Source organism: Salmo salar, chromosome 02 (assembly GCF_965601325.2).
Source record: "Salmo salar chromosome 02, fSalSal1, whole genome shotgun sequence".
NCBI classification, from domain to species: domain Eukaryota; kingdom Metazoa; phylum Chordata; class Actinopteri; order Salmoniformes; family Salmonidae; genus Salmo; species Salmo salar.
The window spans coordinates 58,180,567-58,203,810 of NC_138292.1; the positions used below are offsets into that span (position 1 = coordinate 58,180,567).

A 23,244-nucleotide genomic window follows, 5' to 3' on the forward strand; every position below is an offset into this window, starting at 1 on the left:
GAGCAGAAAAACAAAAACAAATATGGGGATGAGGTAGGTAGTTGGTTGGATGGGCTATTTACAGATGGGCTGTGTACAGCTGCAGCGATCGGTAAGCTGCTCTGACAGCTGATGCTTAAAGTTAGTGAGGGAGATATAAGTCTCCAACTTTTTGCAATTCGTTCCAGTTATTGGCAGCAGAGAACTGGAAGGAAAGGCGGCCAAAGGAAGTGTTGGCTTTGGGGGGGTGGGGGGCTTGGGCAAGAAATGCTTTTTGAAATTCTCGATTATCATAGATTTATCAGTGGTGACAGTGTTTCCTAGCTTCAGTGCAGTGGGCAGCTGGGAGGAGGTGCTCTTATTCTCCATGGACTTTACAGTGTGCTGCAGGATGCACATTTCTGTTTGACAAAGCTAGCCTTTGCTTTCCTAACTGACTGTGTATATTGGTTCCTGACTATCCTGAAAAGTTGCATATCGCGGGGACTATTCAATGCTAGTGCAGTACGCCACAGGATGTTTTTATGCTGGTCAAGGGCAGTCAAGTCTGGAGTGAACCAAGGGATACATCTGTTCTTAGTTCTACATTTTTTGAATGGGGCGTGCTTATTTAAGATGGTGAGGAAAGCACTTTTAAAGAACAACCAGGCATCCTCTACTGACGGGATGAGGTCAATGTCCTTCCAGGATACCCGGGCCAGGTCGATTAGAAAGGCCTGCTCGCAGAAGTGTTTTAGGGAGCGCTTGACAGTGATGAGGGGGTTTGACCGCGGACCCATAACGGACGCAGGCAATGAGGCAGTGATCGCTGAGATCCTGGTTGAAAACAGCAGAGGTGTATTTAGAGGGCAAGTTGGTCAGGATGATATCTATGGGGGTGCCCATGGTTACGGATTTGGGGTCGTACCTGGTAGGTATGTGTGAGTGTGCAACAAAAAATAAGGGGGTCAATGCAAATAGTCCAGGTAGCCATTTGATGAACTGTTCAGCAGTCTTATGACTTTGGGGTAGAAGCTGTTCAGGAGCCTTTTGGTCCCAGACTTGGCGCTCCGGTACCGCTTGCCTTGCGGTAGCAGAGAGAACAGTCTTTGACAATTTTTAGGGCCTTCCTGTGACACTGCCTGGTAGAGAGATCCTGGATGGCAGGGAGCTTGGCCCCAGTGATGTACTGGGCCGTACACTCTTAGAAAAAAGGGTTCTTCAGCTGTCACCCTTTTTGGTTTCAGGTAGAATCCTTTTGGGTTACATGTAGAACCCTCTGTGGAAAAGGTTCTACATGGGACTGTTAAGGGGCTCTACCTGGAACTGAAAATAGTTATTCAAAGGGTTCTCCTATGGGGACAGCCGAAGAACCCTTTTAGGTTCTAGATGGCACCTTTTTTCTAAGAATGTATGCCCTACCCTCTGTAGCGCCTTGCTGTCGGATGCCAAGCAGTTGCCATACCAAGCAGTGATGCAGCCAGTCAAGATGCTCTCAGTGGTGCAGCTGTAGAACCTTTTTGAGGATATGAGGACCCATGTCAAATCTTTTCAGCCTCCTAAGGGGGAAGAGGCGTTGTCGTGCCCTCTTCACGGCTGTGTTGGAGTGTTTGGACCACGATAGGTCCTTAGTGATGTGGACACTGAGGAACTTGAAGCTCTCGTCTCCTTCCCACACTCCTCGCTATCTCTCTTTTCTCCCCCTGTCCTTTGCTCCGTGTTGTCTGACACTCCTCCTTCCTGTCTCTGTGTGTGAGTGTTGGTGATGGATATTGCTCTGTTCTGGGAGTGATGGGTGAGGTTCTTCCTGAAATATAGGCATGATGTCACAAAGAGCAAAGGTCTGAACTACACTGTAGTCCTATTCTGCAGCTCAAACACTTGGCTGAGGTTTTGTTGTCACAACCTACCTGAAGGTTGTGACTGAGCGGCTGACAAAGGCTTAGGCAGAAACGTTTTTGTCTCTACTTACCCCTGAAGGAAATAAATACTAAAAATAAACCTTGAATCTCCTTTTTGAGTGCGGACCAGCTACATAATTTGGTCCGACAATACTGTCATTAGCCATAACCCGGTGAGAATACCCAGTGTTAAAGCACCTATACTTAGTCCCTTGTGATTGATACTGTGTTATGTTAGGTTAAATCTGTGTGTTCATAGGGTTAAGTGTTGTGTATGTGAACCAACTGAGTGTGATCTAATGTTGCATGAGAGCAATAAGCCAGGTGAGGAGTCAGTGCTCCACCCATATTATGCGTCCCAAATGGCACCTGATTACCTTTATAGGGCACTACTTTTGCACTACTGGTCAAAAGTAGTGCGCTATAAAGGGAATAGGTGCTATTTGGGACGTATAGTGCATTCGGAAAGTATTCAGACCCCTTGACTTTTTCCACATTCTGTTACATTGCAGTCTTATTCTAAAATGGATTATTGTTTTTTTCCTCATCAATCTACACACAATACTCCATAATGACTTTTTTTGTGCAAATGTATTAAAAATGTAAAACTGAAATATCACATTTACATTTACAGTATTCAGACCCTTAACTCAGTACTTTTTTGAAACACCTTTGGCAGCGATTACAGCCTCGAGTCTTCTTGGGTATGACGCTACAAGCTTGGCTTGCACAGCTATTTTCAGGTCTCTCCAGAGATGTTTGATCGGATTCAAATCTGGGCTCTGGCTGGGCCACTCAAAGACATTCAGAGACTTGTCCCAAAGCCACTCCTGCATTGTCTTGGCTGTGTGCTAAGGGTCATTGTCCTGTTGGAAGGTGAACCTTCGCCCCAGTCTGTGGTCCTGAGCACTCTGGAGTAGGTTTTCATCTAGGATCTCTCTGTACTTTGCTCCGTTCATCTTTCCTTCGATCCTGATTAGTCTCCCAGTCTCTGCCGCTGAAAAACATCCCCACAGCGTGATGCTGCCACCACCATGCTTCACCGTAGGGATGGTGCCAGGTTTCCTCCAGATGTGGCGCTTGGCATTCAGACCAAAGAGTTCAATCTTGGTTTCATCAGACCAGATAATCTTGTTTCTCATGGTTGGAGAGTCTTTTAGGTGCCTTTTGGCAAACTCCAAGTGGGCTGTCATGTGCCTTTTCCTGAGGAGTGGCTTCCGTCTGGCCGCTCTACCATAAAGGCCTGATTGGTGGAGTGCTGCAGAGATGGTTGTTCTTCTGGAAGGTTTTCCCATCTCCACAGAGGAACTCTAGAGCTCTGTCAGAGTGACCGTCTGGTTCTTGGTCACCTCCCTGACCAAGGCACTTCTCCCCCTATTGCTCAGTTTGTCTGGGTGGCCATCTCTAGGAATAGTCTTGGTGGTTCCAAACTTCTTCCATTTAAGAATGATGGAGGCCACTGTGTTCTTGAGGACCTTAAATGCTACAGAAATGTTTTGGTACCTTTCCCCTGATCTGTGCCTTGACACAATCCTGTCTCGGAACTCTATGGACTATTCCTTTGACCTCATGGCTTGGGTTTTGCTCTGATATGCACTGTCAACTGTGGGACCTTATATAGACAGGTGTGTGCCTTTCCAAATCATGTCCAATCAATTGAATTTACCACATGCGGACTCCAATCAAGTTGTAGAAACATCTCAATGATGATCAATGGAAACAGGATGCACCTGAGCTCAATTTCCAGTCTCATAGCAAAGGGTCTGAATACTTATGTGAATAAAGTATTTCTGTTTTTTATTTGTAATAAAAACCTGATTTTGCTTTGTTATTATGGGGTATTGTGTGTAGATTGATGAGGATTATTATTTTTTATCAATTTTAGAATAATGCTGTAACCTAACAAAATGTTGAAAAAGTCAAGGGGTCTGAGAACTTTCCAAATGTACTGTACCTATGGTTTGCATAACGGAACATCGCTCTCCTCTGACGTGCTGAACTATGCTTTTTAACACGATGAGGAAGCCACGGAGAGATCGAAGGAGGAGCAATGGGAGGAGAGAGTGCCAGGATCATTTTCTAGACTTCCCCCTCCCTCCTTCCCTTCATCCGTCAGGCCTTATCTGAGCTGGGGGAGGATGAGGGATGTAGTGGCGCTAGAGCCTCTCTTGTCTGTTTTCTCTCTCTCTCTCTCCCTCCCCCTACCTCTTTTTCTCAGTACCTCTGTTATTATGCCCTCTGGTCATATTTTCTGTCACACACAATGAGCACATAGAACTGCTCTCCTCTCTCTCTCTGATGTTCAGTCTCTAGACCGACCCTGCCTAAATGAATGTTTACAATTACACACTCTTGCTCTCTCTCCCTCTCGCTTTTTAGCTCTCTTTCCTGCTCTCTCTCTAAAACCAGGAAGCTGTGCAGGGTAGAGTTCCGTCACTCTCGGTCTCTCTTTTTTCTTTCTGTCTGTCTCTCGCCTCGCGTTCTAGTCTCGTCTCTTGACCAGGCAGCCTTTTCCCTCTCTAGTTCCCCTGTAGTTTCCTTCTTCTCTCTCTTCCCTTTTGAAGAGGGAAGTTGGCAGTGGATTTGAGCAGGGAGAGATAAAGCAGTGCTCTAGGGGGGAGACTTTCAGAGAGAGCGGTAGGAAGGGAGGCAGCAAGAGAAGGAGGGTGATGGCGAGCGAAGAGGCGATGGGGGAGAGCCCGGGGGAGCGGTCGGAAGACAGCGCTCACCCTGACACAGCGGTAGGGTTCAAAGGGCATGTATTTACTGTGCTGTACTGTCAGTGTGTGTTGCTGTAATCAGTGGTTGTGCCTTCTTTCCCATGGGGGGGTGTGTGTGTGTGTGTGTGTGTGTGTGTGCGTGCGTGTGCGTGCGTGTATTTTTCATTTTGTGTCTTTGTACATTCAATTCACAAGTGCCTGTATTTTTTAGTTTCTGGGTCTCTCTTGTTTATGTCAGTTTGCCTTATAGGCAGCTGTTTACTTCCTTTATTGTCTGCTTGCCATTCTTCCCCTCCACATCCACTTCTAATGATGTTTTTAAATTGCTTTCTGTTTTCTGTCTCTAGCTGAATGACTAGGATATTTCTCCTCTTGTCTGGGTCTCCCTCCTCTCCTCTTTGTCCTCCTGGCTTCATTTGTTTTGTCCTCAGTCCGTCTCGTTCTGTCCTCCTCTCTCTCTCTCTCTCTCTCTCTCTCTCTCTCTCTCTCTCTCTCTCTCTCTCTGTCACACGAGCCCAGCTGTGCGTCATCTGCCTCTCTCTTCCCTCTCTTCCTGTCCCCCTCGTGCTGTTTCTCTTTGTTTGTGTTGGCTTTCCAGTTCCCCTCTCTCTTTCATTCACTCCGCATGCTCCCTTTCTTGCTCATCCTGGCTCCCTCTCTTTCTCTTGCATTCTGTGTTCCCTCTGTCTCCCCTGCTTATCCTAGAATCTTTTATCCTCCTACTCTCACTCTCCCACTGTCTCTACTAGTCCGGCGCCGCCTTTCTCTCTATTTCTCTGTCTGTCTTTGTCTCTCCCTTCATCTCTCTCTCTCTCTCTCTCTCTCTCTCTCTCTCTCTCTCTCTCTCTCTCTCTCTCTCTCTCTCTCTTTCTCATTACTGCAGGGCTGGAGCCACTGAGAGACATATGTGCAGTAAAGCTGCAGGTGTTGCGCTCTCGTTCTCTCTTTCGCTCTCGCACCCTGCCTCCCTCTCTCCTTCTCTCTCTCCAAGCCCTGGGGATGACATGCTCTTTCTCCTTGTTTTTCCTCTCTAAACATCTCCCCCGTCTGCCTTCTCATCCAGTTTATTTATATGTGGTAACTGGTTATTCCCTGCTGTTGCAAGTAGGCGAACAGAAAGACGTGACCATGTTGCACTTGATGAGAGGGAACGTTGATTAGGCCTACTAAGTTAGTACAGAAAACCCATTTCAAAAAGCAGCCATTGTACCTGCATACGCGCACACATTTGTCTGTATACGTGCCTGTGTGTGTGTGTGTTCACCAGCCATGGCCCCATACATAGTGTGTGTGGGAGATGGTGTGTGTGTGTGTGTTTATACACTGTGTAGACTGCCAAGAAGTGGGAGCACAGAGAGAGAAACTGTCTGTTTACCTCATGAGGGGCCCTGTGCTCTAACTGTGTACTGACTGTACTGTCTTCCTCATCAAGACACAGAACACACTCCCTCTGGATGTAACACAGTCACACAGTCGCACACACACTCCTGTCAGAGAGACTCTGTGCACCATAACGACGGGTGTAATAACTATCTGCTCTTTATTTGGCAACCAGGACACACAGACTCTGTCAGTGCCGCTGCTTTGGCGTGTTGATCACGTTTGTGTATGTCTGGTGACCCTAGAAGACTTTCCAAGATGGACGACCTGTGAGCTCTTTTCCGTCACAATGGAATGGAGTCGCGGGGGAGCGTCAATGGTTCACTTACCGCCGCTGGCTTCACACACACACACACACACACACACACACACACACACACACACACACACACACACACACACACACACACACACACACACACGACGGGATGAGGTATGAGTCCAGTCAGTACAGCGATCACACCCTCTACAATAACAATACCCTGGCAATGGGTCATGCGTGTTGACACGCTCCGGAGACCTGCAGTGATGTGGAGAGTTTAAGTCAGGCCAAGGGAGGGGTTTTTGGCGTGAGTGAGTCAGCTTTCTGTGTGTGTGTGTGTGTGTGAGCGTGAGCGACAGTATCTCGTGCCAGTAGTGTGTGTGTGTTGACAGTATCTCTGTTCAAATCGTTATCTCGGAGCAGGAAACTCCGACGGACTGTTTTCCATCGTGAGCTCATGACATGCTAATGCAATCTGACCACGTTCTGTCCTTCTCTTCAGTTCCCTCTCTTCTCTCTCTCCTCCGCTGGTCGTATTGAATTAGCCTCTGTTAGCGTATAGCTAATGGCACCACTATCTATTGAATCAGCCAGCCCTTATCTCTATGCACTTATCAATACTTTCTGCATTGGGGATTCCAACCAGATGGCTACGTATTACACATTGGTGCAGTTGTGTGAAAGTCCTAGCGGGTCTAGGAGCAGCTGGTCAACTTGCCGTGTTGACAATGATATAGGCCTAATTCAATTGCCATTTAATTGGAGCTCTGGTGGTGCAGTAACTGGAGTAGGACGAAGTTGCCCTTAGACACTGATCTAAGGTCAGTTTTGTGTTTTCCCCACTAATGGTCAAGGCCAGGATTTGGACCTAGCTGATCCTAGATCTGTGGCGAAGGCCAACTTTTACCCACAGGAACCTCACACACTGACACTTCCTCTATCAGGGTTACTATCTTTTCTGTTCATCTTCAACCCCCACACTCTCTATCAAATCAAACTTTATTTGTCACATGCGCCGAATACAACAAGTGTGGACCTTACCGTGAAATGCTTACTTACAAGCCCTTAACCAACAGTGCGAGTTAAGAAAATATTGACCAAATAATCCACCTTGGCCTTCCTGTGCTAAGGGCCAGCTCAGCTAACCTGGATCCTGGACTCTTTCTACATTCAACAACACTAGACAACAACAAGTTTGCTAAAGCAGAAACAGACTGGCAGTACGGCTACAGTTCAGACATCCTGTGTACCAGACTCTTTCTGCATTCAAAAACATTGCCTTGCCAGCACACAAGACAACACCAAGCTCCTGAAGCAGAAACAGACGGGTTCGGTTCAGGCGTCCTCTAGGCCTATGGTGTGGTAGCAGTAGAACACAACAAAGCAGCACAGTCAGACTGAAACCCCAGTCAACTCAACACCCACTGCCTTCTATACTACAGTACAGTGTATCTCTAACCAGGCTAACAGTACAGTGCAGGGAGTGTACCAGCAAGTCTGCAGAGCGAGAGGTTTTCTCGCCTCGCTCTCCTCCTCCATGCTTTACAGACACAGCAGCAAACTTTGTCATCTTTAATTCAGGTCGCGGCGGGCCTGAAGACTTTGCAAACCTCCCACCCACTCAGTCTGGGCCCGGAGCACCTCCCCAGGGTCCTAGAGCCGCGCTAACTGCTAGAATTAGCCTCTCCTATCATATCAGATGGATGTTGGGACTAGCTAGCCGTTAGCCCCAGGGTTCTAGAAGGAGTTCACTAGGAACCACAGGCAGGGAGTTCTAAAGGCTAACGTTATGTTAGCCGCTCCTATCATATCAGATGGATGTTGGCGCTAGCTAGCCGTTAGCCCCAGGGTTCTAGAAGGAGTTCACTAGGAACCACAGGCAGGGAGTTCTAAAGGCTAACTTTATGTTAGCCGCTCCTATCATATCAGATAGATGTTGGGACTAGCTAGCCGTTAGCCCCAGGGTTCTAGAAGGACTTCATCACTAGAAACCACAGGCAGGGAGTTCTAAAGGCTAACTTTATGTTAGCCGCTCCTATCATATCAGATGGATGTTGGCGCTAGCTAGCCGTTAGCCTCTTCCTATCATATCAGTTGGATGAGGCGCTAGCTAACCGTTGGTCTCTTCCTGTCATATGATCTGGATGAGGCGTGTGCTACCCGTTAACCTCCCTTTCTCCTCCTTTCCTGTAATGTGAGCTGACAGCCTGGGCAAGGATGCTTTCTACTCTGCTCTGTTTCTCCTCCCTCTTGTTAAAGAGTAGCGGTTCGCTTTTAGCGGCCACGGCACTCAGTCCAGTGCACATTATGAGCTCAGAGGAAGTCAAAGGTCGAAATGGCTCATCTTCCCATACTTATTTGACTGGCCCCATTCCAGTAGTTTTGAAGTGTGTCCTTCCATCCTTCCTTGAGGTAATCACTAATCACAGATGTAACACGTTTTGATTGGTGAAAGCAAAGGGTTCACAGCTTTCCCACTCTCAGCCATGTCTATTAGTAGCTAAGTTTCTATCCAATTGAAACATTTTTTAATGAGAATATTCTAAAATCTGCATAAAGAAAATATTTTCCCACCAGTTGGGTTTCCAGCAAAGTGACTTGTTGCAGATACTAATCAGTGCGTGATGAAGTAGTGCACATACAATTTACTTTTTCGCTTAAGTTTTCGTGTACTGAATAAAAATCTAATTATCAAATCAAATTGTATTTGTCACATGTGCCCGAATACAACAGGTATAGACCTTACAATGAAACGCTTACTTACAAGTCCTTAACCAACAAAGCAGTTTTAAGAAAAATACCCAAAAAATATATTTAAAAAATAAAATAAAGTAACAAATAATTAAAGAGCAGCAGTAAAATAGTAATAGCAAGGCTATATACAGGGGCCGGTACAGAGTCAATGTGCGGGGGCACCGGTTGGTCGAGGTAATTGAGGTAATATATACATGTGGGTAGAGTTATTAAAGTGACTTATGCATAGATAATAACAGAGAGTAGCAGCAGCATAAAAGGGGGGGCAATGCAAGTAGTCTGGGTAGCCATTTGATTAGATGTTCAGTAGTCTTATGGCTTGGGGGGTAGAAGCTGTTTAGAAGCCTCTTGGACCGAGACTTGGCGCTCTGGTACCGCTTGCCGTGCGGTAGCAGAGAGACCAGTCTATGACTAGGGTGGCTGAAGTCTTTGACAATTTTTGGGGCCTTCCTCTGACACCGCCTGGTATAGAGGTCCTGGATGGCAGGAAGCTTGGCCCCAGTGATGTACTGGGCCGTCGCACTACCCTCTGTAGTGCCTTGCGGTCGGAGGCCGAGCAGTTGCCATATCAGGCAGTGATGCAACCTGTCAGGATGCTCTCAATGGTGCAGCTGTAGAACCTTTTGAGGATCTGGGGACCCATGCCAAATCTTTTTAGTTTCCTGAGGGTGAATAGGCTTTGTTGTGCCCTCTTCACAACTTTCTTAGTGTGTTTGGACCATGTTAGTTTGTTGGTGATGTGGACGCCAAGGAACTTGAAGCTCTCAAGCTGCTCCACTACAGCCCCGTCGATGAGAATGGGGGAATACTCGGTCCTCCTTTTCCTGTCGTCCACAATCATCTCCTTTGTCTTGATCACGTTGAGGGAGAGGTTGTTGTCCTGGAACCACATGGCCAGGTCTCTGACCACCTCCCTGTATGTGTCACGACTTCCGCTGAAGTCGGTCCCTCTTCTTGTTCGGGTGGCGTTCGGCGGTCGACGTCACCGGCCTTCTAGCCATCGCCGATCCACTTTTAATTTTCCATTTGTTTTGTCTTTGTTTTACACACCTGGTTTCAATTCCCCAATTACATGTTCATTATTTAACCCTCTGTTTTCCCCATGGTTTTTGTGAGTGATTGTTTTATTGTAAGTTGGGTCCGTTGTTTGTGGGCTTGGTATTACTTCATGTATTTGGATAATTTTGAGTAAAGTTCATTGTGTTACTCATCTCTGCTGTCCTGCGCCTGACTCCTCTGCACCAGCTACACCCAGAACCTTACAATAGGCTGTCTCGTCGTTGTCGGTGATCAGGCCTACCACTGTTGTGTCATCGGCAAACTTAATGATGGTGTTGGAGTCGTGCCTGTCCGTGCAGTCAATGTGTTTGCATTGCATTTTCAACTGCAATTTTGCTGTTGCGTTAAATAGTGAACGTGCCTACTCTGGTCTTGGTACGTGCGCTCTAGCCAACAGCTCGCAGATACAGTGCGGGTAGGCTACACGGTGAGATTAATGGATAAGCGCAATAATGTTTTTATTTGTCAAAACGGCAGTCAAACATTGATCATCATGTCACCAAAATATGACCCTCGACATTTATTGGAAAGGAGCATCAAGCTCATTCCATGCACTTTCACCACCCTGTGAAGTTCATAACATATTTCATCTGTAGCCTAATGTAAACTGCATGGTTTCTCGAGTCGTAGTGGGAGGACCATACAACAGTTTACTTAGATATTTTTATTGATTTATTTATTTATTTCACCTTTATTTAACCAGGTAGGCAAGTTGAGAACAAGTTCTCATTTACAACAGTGACCTGGCCAAGATAAAGCAAAGCAGTTCGACACATACAACAACACAGTTACACATGGTGTAAAACAAACATACAGTCAATAATACAGTAGAAAAATAAGTCTATATACAAAGTGAGCAAATGAGGTGAGATAAGGGAGGTAAAGGCAAAAAAAGGCCATGGTGGCGAAGTAAATACAATATAGCAAGTAAAACACTGGAATGGTAGATTTGGTAGATTTGCAGTGGAAGAAAGTGCAAGTAGAAACAGAAATAATGGGGTGCAAAGGAGCTAAATAAATAAATAAATACAGTAGGGGAAGAGGTAGTTGTTTGGGCTAAATTATAGATGAGCTATGTACAGGTGCAGTGATCTGTGAGCTGCTCTGACAGCTGGTGCTTAAAGCTAGTGAGGGAGATAAGTGTTTCCAGTTTCAGAGATTTTTGTAGTTCGTTCCAGTCATTGGCAGCAGAGAATTGGAAGGAGAGGCGGCCGAAGGAGGAATTGGCTTTGGGGGTGACCAGAGAGATATACCTGTTGGAGCGCGTGCTACAGGTGGGTGCTGCTATGGTGACCAGCGAGCTGAGATAAGGGGGGACTTTACCTAGCAGGGTCTTGTAGGTGACCTGGAGCCAGTGGGTTTTGCGACGGGTATGAAGCGAGGGCCAGCCAATGAGAGCGTACAGGTCGCAGTGGTGGGTAGTATATGGGGCTTTGGTGACAAAACGGATGGCACTGTGATAGACTGCATCCAATTTATTGAGTAGGGTATTGGAGGCTATTTTGTAAATGACATTGCCGAAGTCGAGGATCGATAGGATGGTCAGTTTTACAAGGGTATGTTTGGCAGCATGAGTGAAGGATGCTTTGTTGCAAAATAGGAAGCCAAATCTAGAATTAACTTTGGATTGGAGATGTTTGACGTGAGCCTGGAACGAGAGTTTAGTCTAACCAGACACCTAGGTATTTGTAGTTGTCCACATATTCTAAATCAGAACCGTCCAGAGTAGTGATGCTGGACGGGTGGGCAGGTGCAGGCAGCGATCGGTTGAAGAGCATGCATTTAGTTTTACTTGTATTTAAGAGCAGTTGGAGGCCACGGAAGGAGAGTTGTATGGCATTGAAGCTCGTCTGGAGGGTTGTTAACACAGTGTCCAAAGAAGGGCCAGAAGTATACAGAATGGTGTCGTCTGTGTAGAGGTGGATCAGAGACTCACCAGCAGCAATAGCGACATCATTGATGTATACAGAGAAGAGAGTCGGCCCAAGAATTGAATCCTGTGGCACCCCCATAGAGACTGCCAGAGGTCCGGACAACAAGCCCTCAGATTTGACAAACTGAACTATATGATATGATGGTTATTATATCAGTATTTGCACATAAAGGCTTTTCCACCGCCATTCCTCGCATAATACATTTTACCGACACAAAAAGATCCCACCATGTCGAACGGACAAATGATCTGTCGGCATTTATAAAATTGTACCGACACTTCCTGTTTCCATCACAGCTGTCAGGGTTTATTTTTTATACGCTATGACTTTACTCACATAAAAGCAGTGGATGGAAACGTGGTTAGTCATTTTCTTCAAAGACAGGACGGAAGGATGCATTTTAGTATGTTGGGAACGTGGCCCCTCTCTTTTTCTCCCTGATAGCAGAGCGACACAAGCAGGAAACAGGAAGGGCCTGAGCTGGTGTGGGACGGATATCCTGTCCCCCCCTAACGTCACTCCTCTACAACCCTGACTGTCTTTTCCTTTCTGTTTCTCTACTCCAACTCAATGAGCCTTGGTGTGGTTTTAGCCAGCGGTGTTGTCAGAGGTTCTCTGTGGTCTGGCGGTTGTAATTTCAAGGTGAAAGGGGACTATGTGTTGGCATGGCGATGGGCTGTTTGAGGACGACGACAGCCAGGGGGTGATGTGTTGTTTTTGTATCGTTTACAGTTTTGGGGGGAGAGGGCTGTGATTTCCTATAGCAGTGATTCATTCAGTCTCCCGCTGGTTCCCTGATTGTTTGGCTGGTTTGCTGGCTGGCTTTCTCCCTGAGGGAATTGCAGCTTGTGGTAACCACTGTACAGTCAAGCTCCGATTTAGAGCTCAGAACATTGGCAATTTCAGGGGGGACTGTGGACTGGAGAGATGTGAAGTCTTGAACGTTGTAGCTAGCTATCATCCTCCTGAAATATGTATTTAGCCTGCATTTGAGTTTTCTACAAACACATGCTAATATTTGTTCTATCCTATCTTTCCAATTTCCTTCCTCTCCCTCTTTCTGTCTTCTGTTACCCCCTTTCCTCTCTCTCCCTTCCCCTTTTTCACCCGTCATCCTTCCCCTCCCTCTTCCCCCTATCCAGAGTGACCCAGGTGGGCTGTCCGTCTTAGAGCAGCTGGGTCTGGACCAGAGCTCGGACTTCTCAGACACCACGGTGCAGCAGCGTCTTGATGAGCAGAGGGAGAAGATCCGCAGGGAGATCAGGAAGGAGCTGAAGATCAAGGAGGGGGCTGACAATCTCCGCAGGGCCACCACCGATAAGAGGAATGCCTCCCAGGTAGGCTAGGTTTCCTCCCCTTACACTCTTACTATAAGTCCCCCCTTTTACAATGTAATATAACAGTTTTGTTTTGTTTTATTGTGTTTATTGGGTCTTATCAAATAAAGCATAGGGTGTTACAAGTAAGTTATCATAGGGACACAGCACAACACGAGGCATTACACATTCACTGACAAGCATTGATGTAAAGTGCTACGAGCATTGGAAAGTTGCTATATAAATGTCATTTGTTGTTATGTGTTATTCATTAGGTGGATTCCCAACTACGCAGCTCCAACCGTAAGCTGGAAGACCTGCATGCTCAGTTACAGGAGCTGGACGCTCACATCATGGTGAAGGGAGGAGACGACAACAAGGGTATGTTTTTAGATGATTCCATTTATACTTTGCGTTTTACGTGTCGCCCTTGCGTAGTCATAGCCATGCAAGTATGAAAAGGGAGATTTTTGGTTGTCATGATAGATTAAACCTCAAGGTATTGCTTTGGTATTACGATGACAACATGTATCTGACCTTTGACCTCCCCACCCCCCAGATGACCCACCCCAGTCCCCGGGGGCGGAGAGCCGCTCGTCAGCAAGCCAGGACCGCATTGCCGCCCTGGAGAGACAGCTCAACATCGAGCTCAAGGTCAAACAGGGAGCCGAGAACATGATTCCAATCTACGCCAACGGATCCACCAAGGTACTGTCCTCTCTAACCAACCATCTGCTGATTCATTCCCTCTGTACTTACCGCACCTCTTTCCTCCCTCCCCCATCTGCTGATTGTCCTTGTCTCCTGTCACCTCGGGTCTTTTTTCTAGGTCCTCCCCGCTTAAATGCATGCTTCACCTTAATCTACAGCGATCTGAAAACACAGAAACCGGGAAAAGCAACATGGTGGATTTATACCAGGATTTAGCTTTAGCCTGCATATGTATATCACATCAGTGCAGATGCAGAAAAGAAAATAAAGCAATTTAGACTTGAGATGATTCATCACATCTTCTACTTCCTGACATGTGACCCGGGTCTTCCTGTGTCTTTCTCCTCCTCCTCCAATCAGGACAAGAAGATGCTGCAGACAGCCCAGCAGATGCTGCAGGACAGCAAGACCAAGATCGACATCATCCGCATGCAGATCCGCAAGAACGTGCAGGCCACTGAGCACACCGAGGACACACAGGGTAGGACAGTGTATACTTACCTGTCTGTGTGTCCATCTGTCTGGGCGGCCCTCTCTCTGTGTGTCCATCTGTCTGGGCGGCCCTCTCTCTGTGTGTCCATCTGTCTGGGCGGCCCTCTCTCTGTGTGTCCATCTGTCTGGGCGGCCCTCTCACTGTTTGTCTGTGTCTCTGTCCATTTATTTGTCTGATTTGCAGGTCAATACTTTTCCACTGTCCAACTGTCTGCCTGCAAAATGTAACTGTCTATTTTGGACTGTGGAGATAAAACCTGTACCTCCGAGACACATTATATCTGTGAGGCTGCAAGGTTGCCAGCACATTTCAATCCGTCAAATGGCAGTTCAGTCAAAAGGCCATCAATACAATACTGCCCAGCTCTAACCTCTCCCCATGTACAGTATATTCATCTACCTCCCCCTGAGTAGCCAACTAGCCGTGTATCCGTCCAGACTGAGACGAGGCTAACCGTAAACAGATCAATACTCTACAGCCTCAGGGACTGTCTGGATGGTTCTCTCCTGGAGTGAGGAGGGCAGCGAGACTCATTGACATCCCGCGTGTGTCTCTCTCGCTCTCTCAAAGCTGTGGGCTCAGTCGAAACGCGAGAGAACACGCATACAAACGCTTTTGCGCTCAAACATTGACTCGCAAAGTCCCCCACACACACACACACACACACACACACACACACATGCACACTAGCACTCATCGTGCGTTATGAGTTAGCAGGCGATCGATGAATCTCAATGGCATGTGAAGGGGCCTTTATGGGCCCTCCATCCTCAGGAAACAGCTAATGGGGTCATCTGGAGAAGCGAGGGATTGATGGAGGTCAAGAGAGGTAGATGGAGGGAAAGGAGTAAGGAGGAGAGAGCAACTGAAAGCTATTTGGAGGGATTTTAAGCATAATGTATTCCTATGGGCAGGCTTTTTCTGGTGGACTCATCTGTACCCAACGGAACTCTGGCTAGTGAGGATAGTTATTCCCTATGGAATATGTCTTCCAGGTTTTTTCCTCATCGCTGGTCAGAAGCACTTCTTTAACTTTCAAATGTAGACCTATATGATGAGGGATCGTTGTTAAAGCAGGGTGAATGTGGTGTTGAGGATGGGATTTTCACCATAAGTGCCTTTAGTGGTTACTAAGCCAACGACTTCCACTTCCACACACACACTTGCAAAAACAGACCCCCATCACACACTCACCTAAAGGTAAACACATACTCACACAAAGGTAAATACACACTCCCTCTGTATATACACAAATGCGCACGCGCACACACATACACCCTTTACAGTCAGTCAGAAGGGTCTCTGGCACCCAGCCGAAGACCTTATTAGGAGATAAAGGAATTCAACCACATACCCACCCACCTTTCTCCTCTCTCTCTCTCTCTCTCTCTCTCTCTCTCTCTCTCTCTGTCTGTTTCTTTCTCTCTGCTTCTCTCTCCCCCTCTCCTCCCTCTCCCATAAGCACAGTGTACACTCTAAACCAATACAGGACATCCAAAAGGTTTTATCCTCGACAATAGTCCAACACATATTGATGAAATGTCTCAACCCCTCTGCTATTCCGCAGTCTGAATAAAAGGAAGTGTCATCTTGAGTTTATGTCCCAGTACTCCCGGAGAGAAGCCATATTTCCCCTGTCTCTTTTAACACATCACCAGTGACGGGTGAAAGCAGAATGGTAGAAGGACCGTTCCAGTCTAGTCCGTTCGCCTGTCAAGTCAGTTCAGATTAGTGGCTGTGACAGAAAGCATAAAGTACAGTACCTAAACTACACTGACCATCTTTCTCTCAGGGATAGAGTTTTCCTGATAAATAAAACAATCCAGAGTATATCAGAATATATCAGAGTATATCAGAATATATCAGAGTATATCAGAAACTCCTAGACTATTATTGAAGTTAACCTATGTCAATCACATGCATTAAACACATACACCTAGGTCTACTCACTCCTTATATACACTTTTCACTCATCCCCTCTCCTCTCCCTCTCTCTCTCTCTCTCTCTCTTCCCTCCCTCCTCCAGGTAACCAGGATGTGTGTGGTGTGGAGCTGCGTATTGAGGAGCTGAGGCACCACTACAGGGTAGAACACGCTGTGGCAGAGGGAGCTAAGAATGTCCTCCGACTACTGGGGGCCAGCAAGGTCCAGGATAAGAAGGCCCTGTCAGAGGTACACACCACATGCACGTGTAGACACACACAGAACACGAACACACAAACACACACCACATGCACGTGTAGACACACACAGAACACGAACACACAAACACACACCACATGCACGTGTAGACACACACAGAACACGAACACACAAACACACACCACATGCACGTGTAGACACACACAGAACACGAACACACAAACACACACCACATGCACGTGTAGACACACACAGAACACGAACACACAAACACACACCACATGCACGTGTAGACACACACAGAACACGAACACACAAACACACACCACATGCACGTGTAGACACACACAGAACACGAACACACAAACACACACCACATGCACGTGTAGACACACACAGAACACGAACGCACAAACACACACCACATGCACGTGTAGACACACACAGAACACGAACGCACAAACACACACCACATGCACGTGTAGACACACACAGAACACGAACACACAAACACACACCACATGCACGTGTAGACACACACAGAACACGAACACACAAACACACACCACATGCACGTGTAGACACACACAGAACACGAACACACAAACACACACCACATGCACGTGTAGACACACACAGAACACGAACGCACAAACACACACCACATGCACGTGTAGACACACACAGAACACGAACGCACAAACACACACCACATGCACGTGTAGACACACACAGAACACGAACACACAAACACACACCACATGCACGTGTAGACACACACAGAACACGAACACACAAACACACACCACATGCACGTGTAGACACACACAGAACACGAACACACAAACACACACCACATGCACGTGTAGACACACACAGAACACGAACACACAAACACACACCACATGCACGTGTAGACACACACAGAACACGAACACACAAACACACACCACATGCACGTGTAGACACACACAGAACACGAACACACAAACACACACCACATGCACGTGTAGACACACACAGAACACGAACACACAAACACACACCACATGCACGTGTAGACACACACAGAACACGAACACACAAACACACACCACATGCACGTGTAGACACACACAGAACACGAACGCACAAACACACACCTCATGCACGTGTAGACACACACAGAACATGAACGCACAAACACACACCACATGCACGTGTAGACACACACAGAACACGAACGCACAAACACACACCTCATGCACGTGTAGACACACACAGAACACGAACACACAAACACACACCACATGCACGTGTAGACACACACAGAACACGAACACACAAACACACACCACATGCACGTGTAGACACACACAGAACACGAACACACACCACATGCACGTGTAGACACACACAGAACACGAACACACAAACACACACCACATGCACGTGTAGACACACACAGAACACGAACACACAAACACACACCACATGCACGTGTAGACACAAACAGAACACGAACACACAAACACACACCACATGCACGTGTAGACACACACAGAACACGAACGCACAAACACACACCACATGCACGTGTAGACACACACAGAACACGAACACACAAACACACACCACATGCACGTGTAGACACACACAGAACACGAACGCACAAACACACACCACATGCACGTGTAGACACACACAGAACACGAACGCACAAACACACACCACAGAACTCATTGCGTGCAAACTCACTCTACATGGATGCATATGAATCCATACATACAGAACATAATTACTGTCTGAACACACACTTACAACCCCATTCTCCAGAGTTGTGTTCATTGGGTACAAACAGGTGAAAATCTGTCCGTACAGATTCCAAAAATAAACCTTTAGAAGTTCATTGAAACGTTTTCATGCCCACCGAGCTCGACCCTGGTTTGGTCTTTAGGGTCTCACCCCTATCCTTCCAAATCCCTGAATCTCTCTACCTCCAAGCCAAGTGTCATTTGTAAACCCACATTTCTATAAAGTACACACACTCCTGGTCTGATTTCGAGTATCTCAGCCCACTTCCGCCCCTCTCATCTCCAGGCCCAGTGTCGTCTGAGCGAGGCGTCCCAGCGGTTGGACGTCCTGAGGGACTCTCTGGACCAGCGTCTGGCCGACCTGCCGGAGGACCACCCCAAGGCCTGCCTCATCAAGGAGGAACTAGTCCTGGCCGCCTCCCCGGCCTTCAGCTCCCGCCACAGTGCCCCCTACCTTCACAACCAGTACAGCACCCTCAGCAAGCCCTCCCCGCTCACTGGTGAGACACACTGGTCTAAATGTGTCAGTAGGATTGACTGTACACAACACTCAATAGTATCCATCACGTTCAACCATCTACGAATATAATATACCATTTAGCAGACGCTTTTATCCAAAGTGACTTACAGTCATGCGTGCATACATTTGACATACTGTACATTCACACTCGTTCTGTTTCGCTGGCATCATGCCCTGGCTTACGGATTCTTCTTGATGGTGGACTGTTGACAGCGGTTTCATAGCGTTTAGCTTCACCATGCCATTTCAAAATAAACATGGATAGGAGCATCTTTACGTCAAGTGATGAAGCGTTTGCTTTAGGTTAGATAGTGGTGTCTGGAAGGCTCTCTACTCTCTGTCCTCGTGTCCCCGTGTCTTCAGGTACTCTCCAGGTGCAGCTGCTGGGCTGTGTGGGGGTGTTGGAGGTGGTCCCGGGGCGCAGTAAGGGCACGGCGGTCATGTTGCCCTGCTACAGCCCCGGGGAGGGACGCTCCTTCATGAACCGCAGCAGCAAGAGCAACCTGTACGGACGCAGCGGGAGCGTCAGCGGCAAGACTCCCAGCAAGACCGACGAACTCTCCTGTGAGTGGCTAGGGTAGAGTGTGCGTGTGTGTCAAATGAACCATACCGTCACCATGAATTGTGCTGTTAAATGGATATTTATGTAAAGGTGTGTTTGTGTAGTGTGTGTAATAATTGTGTGTGTTTGTAGCGGAGGTGAGTGCGGTGCTGAAGATGGATAACTCAGTGGTGGGTCAGACAGCCTGGAAGAGTGTAGGGGAGCAGGCCTGGGACCAGACCTTCACTGTGGAGCTGGAGAGGGTGAGCGGTCTCACACACACACACGTACACACACACAGACAATATTATGCATTCAAATATGCTTACACAAGTACAAATGTCCTCTCTCTCTCTCACACACACGCAGGCACGTACTCACTCATACACTCACAAAAGAAACAAGTCTTCACACACACACACACACACACACACACACACACACACACACACACACAAAAGGACCAAACCTCTTCACACACTCTTGCTCCTACACTAGTCAGCTCTCTGAAGAGGTATCATGTGTCTGTGTATATATCTTAGTTGAAACCTGTTAATGTGTGTGTGTGTGTGTTCCAGTCCAGGGAGATGGAGATAGCAGTGTACTGGAAGGACTACCGCTCGCTGTGTGCTCTCAAGTACCTGAAGCTGGAGGACTTCCTGGACAACCAGAAACACCGAGTTCAACTGGAGCTGGAGCCACAGGGGCTGCTTCTGGCTGAGGTAGGTTTACACGCACGCGCACACACACACACACACACACACACACACACACGCACACGCTGTAAACTTGACATCATTAAAGAAGTATCAAAACCGTGTTTGGTAAGTGAGTTGATAGATCCATTATATAGAGTGCAGGTGTGACGTGTGTGATTTGTTCAGGTGATATTCTTCAACCCGGTGATTGAGAGAGTCCCACGCCTTCAGAGACAGAAGAAGGTCTTCTCCAAACAGCATGGTGAGAGAGGGCAGGGAGAAATCCAGAACCTACTAGTACAGTGGATATCTTACTACAGTATTTCCCACAGAGCTAGAATGAGATTGTATTTCTCTGGCGTTTTTATTATGATGATAACGGAAGGGTTGACCTCACCATAGCACCCCCTTGTGGTCATAACACATTTAACCGCATGGTGTCTATTGAAAATGGGTGCGTTTGCTGCTGTGTCCAGCTGGATTTATAGGTGTGTGTGTGTGTGTGTGTGTGTGTGTGTGTGTGTGTGTGTGTGTGTGTGTGTGTGTGTGTGTGTGTGTGTGTGTGTGTGTGTGTGTGTGTGTGTGTGTGTTTGAACTGTTCCGGTGTGTGTGTGTGTGTGTGTGTGTGTGTGTGTGTGTGTGTGTGTGTGTGTGTGTGTGTGTGTGTGTGTGTTTGAACTGTTCCGGTGTGTGTTTGCAGGCAAGGCTTTCCTGAGAGCTCGTCAGATGAACGTTGACATCGGGACCTGGGTCCGACTCTTGAGGAACGCTATCCCCACTGTCAACAACACAGGAACCTACAGCCCCAATGCACACAACCTCAACTCTGGGTATTACACACACACACCCACACACACACAAACGACTTGGTGTGTGGCCCACGCAAGCAACTTGTACTCAAGTATCTACTCCTCAAATTCATCCCTCTAAGTTGTTGAATGAACTCCACGTAGAATGCTATGCACTCGGGACCCTGTAGCTAACCACCCTTTTGTGTCTGTATGTGTGTGTGTTTGCATATACATGTGTGTGTGTGTTTGCACGTGTTTTCAGGGAGATCTCAGTGGAGAAACTAAGTCTGGACAGTGACTCTCCAGTCAGGCATGATTACAGGAGAGACTCTGATAATAACACCCCGGTGAGAGAGGGACAGAAAGACGAGAAACCCAATAAGAGAATAGCAAAATACAACATGAGAGGAACCTCACACACTCACCCACTTTATTTACCTCTCTCTCTCACTCCTGGCTTTGCTTTTCCCCCTCCATCTCTATCCTCTTCATCTCCCTCTGCTCTCTATCCTCTTCTTCCCTCCATCTCTCTATCCTCTTCTTCTCCCTCTGCTCTCTATCCTCTTCTTCCCTCCATCTCTCTATCCTCTTCTTCTCCCTCCTCTCTTTTTCTCAGGAGCGGTTGCCAGTGATTGAGCCCTTCTCTCCCCCAGACCTCACCCCTGATCGCCCTGCCCAAACCCCCCCTCTGAGCAGGTGTGCAACCACACTCGTACCCACGGACGCGGTCACTATGCGGACAGACGAGTGGTCATTTACATACACCTACACACACGAGGGTTTCACACACACAACAATGTTATATTGGCGGCTACCAGTGACCATGTGCCTTCCAGGCACCTCCGTTAACGTATGAACTGTTCAAATCAAATCAAATGTATTTATATAGCCCTTCTTACATCAGCTGATATCTCAAAGTGATGTACAGAAACCCAGCCTAAAACCCCAAACAGCAAGCAATGCAGGTGTAGAAGCACGGTGGCTAGGAAAAACTCCCTAGAAAGGCCAAAACCTAGGAAGAAACCTAGAGAGGAACCAAGCTATGAGGGGTGGCCAGTCCTCTTCTGGCTGTGCCGGGTGGAGATTATAACAGAACATGGCCAAGATATTAAAATGTTCATAAATGACAAGCGTGGTCAAATAATAATAATCTCAGTAGTTGTCGAGGGTGCAGTAAGTCAGCACCTCAAGAGTAAATGTCAGTTGGCTTTTCATAGCCGATCATTGAGAGTATCTCTACCGCTCCTGCTGTCTCTAGAGAGTTGAAAACAGCAGGTCTGGGACAGGTAGCACGTCCGGTGAACAGGTCAGGGTTCCATAGCCGCAGGCAGAAGCAGCAGTACGGCCAGCCCAGACAGGAAGACCACGTCAGTGACTCAACCCACTCAAGTGACGCACCCCTCCTAGAGATGGCATGGAAGAACACCAGTAAGCCAGTGACAGCCCCTGTAATAGGGTTAGAGGCAGAGAATCCCAGTGGAGAGAGGGGAACCGGCCAGGCAGAGACAGCAAGGGCGGTTTGTTGCTCCAGTGCCTTTCCGTTCACCTTCACACTCCTGGGCCAGACTACACTCAATCATAGGACCTACTGAAGAGATGAGTCTTCAATAAAGACTTAAAGGTTGAGACCGAGTCTGCGTCTCTCACATGGGTAGGCAGACCATTCCATAAAAAATGGAGCTCTATAGGAGAAAGCCTTGCCTCCAGCTGTTTGCTTAGAAATTCTAGGGACAATTTGGAGGCCTGCGTCTTGTGACCGTAGCGTACTTGTAGGTATGTACGGCAGGACCAAGTCAGAAAGATAGGTAGGAGCAAGCCCATGTAATGATTTGTAGGTTAGCAGTAAAACTTTGAAATCAGCCCTTGCCTTAACAGGAAGCCAGTGTAGGGAGGCTAGCACTGGAGTAATATGATCAAATTGTTTGGTTCTAGTCAGGATTCTAGCAGCCGTATTTAGCACTAACTGAAGTTTATTTAGTGCTTTATCCGGGTAGCCGGAAAGTAGAGCATTGCAGTAGTCCAACCTAGTTGTAACAAAATTAATTTTTCTGCATCATTTTTGGACAGAAAGTTTCAGATTTTTGCTATGTTACGTAGCTGGAAAAAAGCTGTCCTTGAAACAGTCTTGATATGTTCTTCAAAAGAGAGATCAGGGTCCAGAGTAACACCGAGGTCCTTCACAGTTTTATTTGAGACGACTGTACAACCATCAAGATTAATTGTCAGATTCAACAGAAGATTTCTTTGTTTCTTGGGACCTAGAACAAGCAT

At 47.3% G+C, this 23,244-nt stretch overlaps 1 protein-coding gene across 3 annotated transcripts in view; it reads left to right on the forward strand.

The window, feature by feature from the left end:
- Positions 1-23,244, forward strand: part of LOC106587417 (serine/threonine-protein kinase N1) — a 61,030-nt gene that overhangs the window by 29,100 nt on the left and 8,686 nt on the right. Inside the window, exons 1-14 of one of the 3 annotated variants that reach the window (XM_082965463.1) lie at positions 4,272-4,600; positions 13,111-13,305; positions 13,560-13,665; positions 13,844-13,992; positions 14,356-14,476; positions 16,515-16,660; positions 18,710-18,923; positions 19,307-19,507; positions 19,638-19,747; positions 20,063-20,206; positions 20,369-20,444; positions 20,883-21,012; positions 21,236-21,320; positions 21,590-21,669. In XM_082965463.1, coding sequence (XP_082821589.1) covers positions 4,529-4,600; positions 13,111-13,305; positions 13,560-13,665; positions 13,844-13,992; positions 14,356-14,476; positions 16,515-16,660; positions 18,710-18,923; positions 19,307-19,507; positions 19,638-19,747; positions 20,063-20,206; positions 20,369-20,444; positions 20,883-21,012; positions 21,236-21,320; positions 21,590-21,669 — 1,829 coding nt within the window. In that variant the 5' untranslated portion in view covers positions 4,272-4,528. Of the gene's footprint in view, positions 1-4,271; positions 4,601-12,485; positions 12,672-13,110; positions 13,306-13,559; positions 13,666-13,843; positions 13,993-14,355; positions 14,477-16,514; positions 16,661-18,709; positions 18,924-19,306; positions 19,508-19,637; positions 19,748-20,062; positions 20,207-20,368; positions 20,445-20,882; positions 21,013-21,235; positions 21,321-21,589; positions 21,670-23,244 lie in introns of those variants that run through there. The other 2 variants (XM_082965464.1, XM_082965465.1) reach the window with 2 other exon arrangements.